This window comes from Chiloscyllium plagiosum, chromosome 6 (assembly GCF_004010195.1).
Source record: "Chiloscyllium plagiosum isolate BGI_BamShark_2017 chromosome 6, ASM401019v2, whole genome shotgun sequence".
In the NCBI taxonomy this organism is placed as follows: Eukaryota; Metazoa; Chordata; class Chondrichthyes; order Orectolobiformes; family Hemiscylliidae; genus Chiloscyllium; species Chiloscyllium plagiosum.
The window spans coordinates 97,577,842-97,586,517 of record NC_057715.1 but is presented as its reverse complement, the minus strand read 5'-3'; the positions used below and the strand labels follow the sequence as shown (position 1 = coordinate 97,586,517).

The window sequence follows — 8,676 nt, the reverse complement described above, 5'->3', positions numbered from 1 at the left end:
CCCAACCCTCGGACTCAGCACCGCCTTCTTGACCTGCAATCTTCTTCCCGACCTCTCTGGCCCCACCCCCTCTCTGGCCTATCACCCTCACCTTAACCTCCTTCCACCTATCGCATTCCCAATGCCCCTCCCCCAGGTCCCTCCTCTCTACCTTTTATCTTAGCCTGCTTGGCACACCCTCCTCATTCCTGAAGAAGGGCTTATGCCCGAAACGTCAATTCTCCTGCTCCTTGGATGCTTCTTGACCTGCTGCGCTTTTCCAGCAACACATTTTTCAGCTCTGACCTACACACTCCTCAATTTATTGCCTTCCATGTCTTTGTCCAGCAGTCATTTAAATGTCCCTGACTCTACCAACACCACTGGCAGTGTATTCCACACACCATCACTCTCTGCATAAAGAGCCTACCTCTGACATCTCCCCTAAATCTTATGACCCCTTGTGATAGCCACTTCTGCCCTGGGGAAGTCTCTGGCTATCTATCTCTGCCTATCATTATCTTATATACCTCTATCAAGTCACCTTTCTTCTTTCTCTCTGGTGAGCTTACTCAACTCCTCTTCATAAGACAAGCTCTCCAATCCAGGCAGCATCCTAGTAAATCTCCTCTACACCCTCTCGAAAGTATCTACATCCTTCCTATAATGAGGTCACCAGAACTAAACACAATATTTCAAGTGTGGTCTAACCAGGGTTTTATAGAGTGGTAGCAAACCCTCGCAAATCTTAAACTCAATCCCCTGGCTTTTTCTGCTGGAGCGAGAGAAACCCCATTTCTTGAATTTGTCCATGTAACTGATCTATCACCCATGAAACATATTAATTAATTTATTCTGGAGGATTTCCAAACCCTGATGCTTTTCCATAGAATTAAACCCAACACTTTGGGATTGAACTAATGTATTATATAGCATAACTTCCTTTTTGCTCTATATGCCGTATGCCTCTGATAATAAAACTCAGAGTTGGAAAGACCTTTTGAATTACATTTGTTAATCTGTGTTGTCATACATCCTCTAAACTTGTGCAATTCACCAAATACACACTCTCCCTCAATGTATCAAAATGTGTCATTAGTATCTCACTTTTGCATTGAATTTTATCTGCCCATTTCAGCAGTCTGTGTTATTGTGGACATTGTATAGTCCAGTGTGATTAGTACATTGATGAGAATCATACTTTTATTTGTTCCCTATTCTGAGAAAACTTTAACTTTTATTTGTAACTTTATTGAATCTTGCTGAGTATTGCTTCCTATCCAAAGCAGCAAGGTGAAAAAGTACTCCTTCTATGAAGACTTAGGCATTTCTTTGGCATTTATATCAAGATCGATATACCACTCTTTTGTTTTTGTACAATCTTCTAATTGCTCTCCTCAAATACCTTCAATACATTGGCAAATTTGCAACAATCAATATTCTGTGACAGCTTAGAACACCTCTAGCCAAAACTTCCAAGTTTAGAAAGATAAAACTTACTCTAGTATTATTTTTTTTGAGACTATTGGGAATATTTAAGTTGTAGAATAAATTAAAGAATGAAAAGTTTTTGATTGCATATTCAGCAGAGAGGTGATATTTAGATTCCAGGAAGTAACCATATAAATTGTTTCAAATAATCACAATCCTTAAAGTAATTGTAATTTTATTTTTGTTTATTTCATGTTGTAGGAATTAGTGATGTCTTGCCATCTACTAGTCTGCCACCACTTGTTGAAGGCCAGGTTCAATATTTTCTCAGGGTAACAGTTAGTAAAATCTTGTGGAACATTCCCAGGCCTCCAGCTGTCCCCCATGTTAGACTGCGCTGGTGGGGTGAAACCTCCAACGGCACCCTGTTTCGACCTGGAGATGCTTCACATATTGAACAGAAGTCTGTGAAAACAACTGCACGATATGCTGTTCGCTGTGGACAGAAACAATTTACTTCTTACCTCACAGGTTGGTTGCAATGATCCTACTTCAAACTTGAGTTTTCATTACTATTTGTTATTTTAGGATGCCCAATTAGATTGCCAGATTTATGTCAAATCTGGCTGGGAGCCAAGTGATATTTTTGTAAAATAGTCAAAGTCTGAAATCCTAGGAACTTACTAACAGAATAAAGCCACAAGGTTCCATGGTTTTGCATAAATATGAATAAACTTTGCTAAGTTAGAATAGTAAAACAAGTGAATAACTTATTTTGTAACATTCACAATTAACATGAAATAAGCATGGGAAACTCTATTGGAATGTCCCAGAAATACAGTAATGCGGTCAAGACAATTCCCATGGATGTCCCCTATCATCATCTTTACTCCTCTCTTTCCCTGTCCCCATAACAGAATGTCTCTGAGTGTGCCCAATTTAGTAAATTTTATGTGGGGTTCATATTTTCATTTTTGAAGAATTAATTTCAGAACACCCTCAAACAGTGTTCCATCTGGAGCTGCTTGAATGACTGTGTTTGTCCTAGTTGTTCACCTTCCTTTCCTGGGACTATGCCCCCTCTGCATTCTTGAGATTACACTCCAATACATACATGGTCACAATTTAAGCAGTTCAGCAGACTGAAATTTTAGCTTTTCAGCTGGTACTAACCTGGCTTACTTCAACATCCAGTATTCCTCAGCCACATCAAGCAAATACTAAGCCAAAACCAATAATGAAGATCCGTGATGAAGACTCACTGGACTCGAAACATCAACTCACTGGACTCGAACTCCCAATGGTCATAGCTCCAGGCTTCCCAACTCCATTCTCCATTGAATTTCCTCCTTAATTTTTTTTTCTTTCACAAATCTAAAACATGTGATCCTTAGTGCTGGCTTGAGCTTTGATTCATCCTCCCAGGTCTTCCTATTGCAGCACTAGTCTCATGCAAATGAGTGTAAGACCTGGTATCAGAGACCTGGCTCACTCAATTCTGATGCAAAATTGAGTGCTCCAACCCTTTCCAGGTGCTGCGCTCTAGATAATGATGATTGAACTTTTGATTCTGTTGTATTTGTCTTCAAAATCTTAAAATATAAGTGAAGTATCTTTGACCAATATTTAACAGTTTGTGGTTGTTTGGATAAATAATTACATCCAAAGTAATACAAACTTCCCTTTTGATACTGTCTTATTTTTAAAGTACAAGGAAGATTAATGAGTTTCTCTTGTGATTAAAGGTTATGGTGATGTAACAAGTATGTGGAAAGAAAATTTATTTGGAAAGGTGCAAGTATATAAATCATTTCATTTGTATGATTCACAGAGATCAATAGACAGCTTCTGCACAGTTCACATGCTAGTATCATAGACTAAAGAAAATGCAGAACCTGATTATTACCAACAATGCTGAAAGCAAAGACTTTGCATCTTCGTAAGATTCACTAAGTAAATATATTTACAGCATTGTTTTGTATCAATACTTCTGATTTCTGCTCAATTGAATTGTAAATCAATTGTACTAAAATTACCTTGAAATAAATTACGAATAAGAGATAATATTACATCTTATTTAGAATTGACTTATTGCAATAAAAATCAAATTTTCTACAAGTTAACTTTTAAAAATACGTTGAAGTTTCATTTCCGTTCACTTAAATAAGAATGATGTATTCTGTAAGTTGATTAATTATTTTTGAAATAGACACAGGTATACATAAGTAATTTAAGATGGAAATTATAGTGAATTGTTTAAAACTGTTGATACTTCAAAGCAGCTTGCATGTCTTAATTTTAACAAGAAAATTTATTTACATTTTATTTTGTGTAATCACTTGTATGAATGTCTCCAACCCTAGTTATAAACCATTCCTCCTGGCAAAGTCTCACAGTTCAACTCATTTGTTAATGGAGTTAATAGGAAGATTCATTTTCTTCTCTTATCAGCTTCCTATAACTTACAGGCCCTTTTAAACAAAATAATGACATCACTTAAAGATTTAATGCTGGAAAATGTCTTATTTTTTCAAGTATCTTTGGTTTGTTTTTCCAGAAAAAACACTGCTGTATACTGCTATTGTATTTACTTGTTTTTTTTAAAAAATGTGACCTTTCTAACTTGGTAGATATGGGAGTATTGATATTGGAGGTGATGGGAAAGCCTGACCATCTTCCTATTGGCCGGGTTCAAATAAACGGAATTCCACAGCTTTCACCAACCCATGGGATTAGTGGGTTCTTCAAAATAATTTCATCCACCTCTGAGAAACTTGGAGAACTACAGGTTAGAATTGATATTTTTATGTTAAATGTGATCTGATCAAATTTTATTTTTTGGGGCTTCAGTAGAGCAAGCCTAGATGAATCATGTTATCATGTTATTTGCTTAAAATTTGTTTATAAACCAGTGTATAAGTTTATAAGGTGTGAAATTTAGCTGTATATTAGAGTTTTGCTGCCAATTGTCTCATTGAGGTACCAGTTTTAGCCTTGTAATTGTAAGGGCTTGCGGTATTGTGTTTTAGTTTCAACCACTTAGAAATACACTGTTCTCTGAGTGATATGTCTCTGGATCCAGGCTGTTTTGCTTGGAGTTTCAGCACGTACTGGTGGCTGGCAGTTCAGTAATACTTGTACAGGTTATTCTGCTATAACATGTGTTTCATTAATGCAAATTCACTATAATGCAATTGCTGAATTGGGGACACTGTTTTTAAAATGCAAGCTTTTAAATTGTGTTTTGGCTATAATGCGATTACAGCGCCATACTTTAAGCACTGTTTCTAAAGCTCAATTTTACTATAACATGGCGTTGCACAAGAATGCAACCATTGCTTTATAGAAGAACTACCTGTACAGTGCTGCATAATGGGAGCTTTTGTCCAAGATGAAATGCGAAAGCAAGTCAAATTCTGGCCAATAATGAAAATGTGGCTCTTTGAGCAGGCAGTTCTGGTTCCTGTCCAATTTTCATCCCTCAGGCAACATTATCAGAAACAAATTAATGTGTCCATTTAGCTCACTCATTGTTTGTGAAACCTTTGAATGTGAATTGGCTGTTGGCTGTTAAATATTGGTCAAAGATACTTCACTTGTATTTTAAGATTTTGAAGACAAATATAACAGAATCAAAAGTTCAATCATCATTATCTAGAGCGCAGCACCTGGAAAGGGTCAGAACACCCAATTTTGCATCAGAATAGAGTGAGTCAGGTCTCTGATATCAGGTCTTACACTCATTTGCATGAGACTAGTGTTGCAGCAGCAACAGCACTTCAAAAAAAAGTTCAGTGGATACAAAGTGCTTCAAAAAGATGATTCAGGTAAAGGTACTTATGTGAAAGAAGGTTGTGGGTATGGGAAAAAAGCAAATCACCTACAATTCTTACATCTGCAGTCCAATTTGATTAAAGCAAACAACCTTTTGTTGTTAAAACAAAATATTACCATTAGTGGCTTTTATTAGCTTACCATTTTGAAGAATGTTCAGGATATTTTCTCTACACTGTGAATAATTCACCTCGGCTTACATTAGTATTTTAAAAGGATAGTATTTTTGGGAGGAAGGAATAACAATATGGAGTATCCATTTGCCTTTTGGTACTCTGATATTAAAGATGTTTAGCGACCAAGCTTGGAAAATGGAACTGTTTGTTTCAATTCCACATACACAGAATATTTACAATGTTGAACTGTAAATTGGAATATTTGCATTTGAATTGGAGTACAGGTTGGCAGCTTCATCGCAAATTATCTGAATGAAATTAAAATTACACCACTGCCTTCTTCACTTGGCCATTCCCCATTTCACTGTCATTCAGTGTAACTGTTGTACAGTTGTGGTACAGAATTGTTATTCACTGTAACCTCACCAGCTTGCTTATCCCTCCATATACTATCACAGAGTCGTAGAGCCATAGAGCCATATAGCATGGAAACAGACCTTTTCAGTCCAACCAGTCCGTGCTGAATGTAATCCCTAACTAAACTAGTCCCAACTGCCTGCTCCTGGTCCGTATCCCTCCTATTCATGTACTTAACTAAATGTCTTTTAAATGTTGTAATTACACCCACATTCACCACATCCTCAGGAAGTTCATTCCACATGCGAACCACCTGCTTTGTGAAAAGAATTAACCCCCCCCCCCCGCCCGTGTCTTTTATAAATCTCTCTCCTCTCACCTTAAAAATGTGCCACCTAAGTCTTGAAATCCCCAATCCTAGAAAAAAGACAACTAACATTAACTCTGTTTATACCCCTTATTATTTTTACAAGCATCTATAAAGTCATGATGAAAACAGGGAACAAAAGGATACAAGAGATCATTGACAGTCTATTAAGCAGCAATTATTTGCTAATAACTTGCTCACTAAAGCTCAGTTTGGATCCTGAAAGAATCACTTAATTCCAGACTTCATTACAACCTTGGTCCAAAGATGGACAAAGAAGTTGAATTCCTTTTAGGATCACTGTTCCTAAACAACTTACATTAACTTGAATTATAACAACTACCTTGTAAGTAGATTATTTTTTAGATTCACGGAAAACTCAGATTTTGCAGTGTCTCATGTAAACCCATAATCATTATTATGTTGTATTCCAAAGATATAAACATGAATTTTACGTACGTGATTCAACTCTAAAATGTGATTAGTGTTGAGGATGGTTCAAAGATTTGTTTACAGGTATTATAGAAGAAACTACTTCAGCCAGTCATGGAAGAGGTATGATCTTTTAAGTATGTGCAGTACCAGATCATAGTCTTAATTTATGCATCTTAAAATGTTTAATAAAATGTGCCAACAAATTGTATTGCACTGTTCTTGCTGATTATTCAAATTAACTTATGCAATTGCTATTAATTTTAGGTGTCACTTGCTCTGGAACCTCTGTCAGACAGTTACAGCAGCAGCAGTTCTGTTCCAAACACTGACACGAGTATGGATGGTGCAATTTCTGTCAAAAGCTCTGCAGTATTGCATAGTTCAAAAGCAGGATCTTTTGAAAATCTCAATGAGCTTCCTGCTCCTCGAAAGTCATCCATAACCAGTGCAAGTGGAAAGGAGTCGCTGTCAAGTAGCACCTGTAATACCCCAAGGTAAATGGCAGCCAAATAAATTTTCAACCTGTGTTGTTTGTGATAGTGGGGGGAGTTTAATAAGGCAGGATAATGACTGGTGGGGAACCTGCTGTCTTCGTTGTTCTGCCCTTATTAAGGACATGGTATGAAGGCTCACATCAGGCCTTTGCATCCTGCTGCAAGTTGAGGCCCTTTGTGAATAATTCAAAGAGATGACCAAAAGCTTCATCAGAGAATAATTGGAGGATTTTAACGAGGAAAGAAGGTAGTAAAGCCAAGGTTTTTAGGAAGGACAACTGAAGGAACACTTATGATGTTGTGGCGAAAGGAGATGCATAAGTGTGCAGAAGATAAGATCGCATGACTCAAAGTTTAAAGTGATAGAGAGGGTCTGAACTATAATGGGATTACAGAGATAGGAATTTTAATTTGATAATCTGGAAGTCCATATAGGCAAGACTGTGTTTACTGAGCAGAACTTGATGAGCAATAAGGATTTTGGCTGAGTGGCCAACCTCAGTAGCAGTCATCAAGAAGAATTCAGTGGTTCACCACTGGGCTTTCAGCACACAGTTAGGGATCTAAGATGTGAATTGACCTACTTGACCTTGATTTTAGTAATGATCTGTCGCAGTTGAATCTATCCATGGCAGAAGTGACCAGTAAAAGATTGTTGTGGAAATCAAATCCTATTTTCGTATTAAGAATTATTCTCTGCACAAGTCAATTCCTATTTCTATGGTTTAGTTTTAAGTGGTGCTTTATTTCTGGTTTCCTTGCTTTCTTGGCCTTTAGAAGAATGAGTGGTAATCTTATTCTCATAAGGGGGCTGGATGGGATGCATACCTAGGGGAGACCAGTTGGCATAGTTTAAGAATAAGAAGTCACTGTTTCAATACTGAGGAGTAGAACATTATTTCAGAATGTCATTAGAGAATGGAAATCCCTTCCCCAGACGTCTGGATCTTGAAGTTAAATTGGTAGATTTTTCATAGAAAAGGGAGTCAAGGCTTCTGGGTGCAGGTAAGAAAATGAAGACGAGACCATAACTAGAATAACCACAAGCTCATGTAATGATAAAGCAGTCTCAAAGGGCCAAATGGCCTATTCCTGCTCCTACGCCTAATGTTTCTCATCTTCTGACATACCCCAAGTTTTGAATGTTTTCCATCTCTTGGATGTAGGTTTGCTAGCTGAGCTGGAAAGTTTGCTCTCAGACGGTTCGTCACCATACTACGTAACATCTTCAGTGAGCCTCCGGATGAAGCACTGGTGGTGTAGCCTGCTTTCTATTTATATGCTTGGGTTTCCTTGGATTGGTGGTGTCATTTCCTGTGTTGACATCATTTCCTATGGTGATGCCATTTCCTGTTCTTTTTCTCAGGGGATGGTAAATGGGATCCAAGTCAATCTGTTTGTTGTTCGAAAATAACTGGAGAGAAAAAGAACAGGAAGTGACATCACCATAGGAAATGACATCACCATAGGAAATAACATCAACCCAAGGAAACCTTAACATATGAATAGAAAGCAGACTACACCACCAGCGTTTCATCCGGAGGCTTACTGAAGTTGTCACCTAGTATGGTGACAGCAAGTCTGAAAACAAATCTTCCAGCTCAGCTAGCAAACCTAAATTCAGAACCTCAACCTGAGCTACAAATCTTCTCAAAATCCGCTA

The 8,676-nt window shown here is 37.5% G+C and overlaps 1 protein-coding gene across 3 annotated transcripts in view; it reads left to right on the top strand.

Annotated features, from left to right (window-relative positions):
• c2cd3 (C2 domain containing 3 centriole elongation regulator) overlaps positions 1-8,676 on the top strand; it is a 165,548-nt gene that overhangs the window by 5,028 nt on the left and 151,844 nt on the right. For all 3 annotated transcript variants that reach the window (XM_043692198.1, XM_043692199.1, XM_043692201.1), the window contains exons 2-4: positions 1,672-1,941; positions 4,041-4,198; positions 6,784-7,013. In XM_043692198.1, coding sequence (XP_043548133.1) covers positions 1,672-1,941; positions 4,041-4,198; positions 6,784-7,013 — 658 coding nt within the window. The remainder of the gene's footprint in view (positions 1-1,671; positions 1,942-4,040; positions 4,199-6,783; positions 7,014-8,676) is intronic.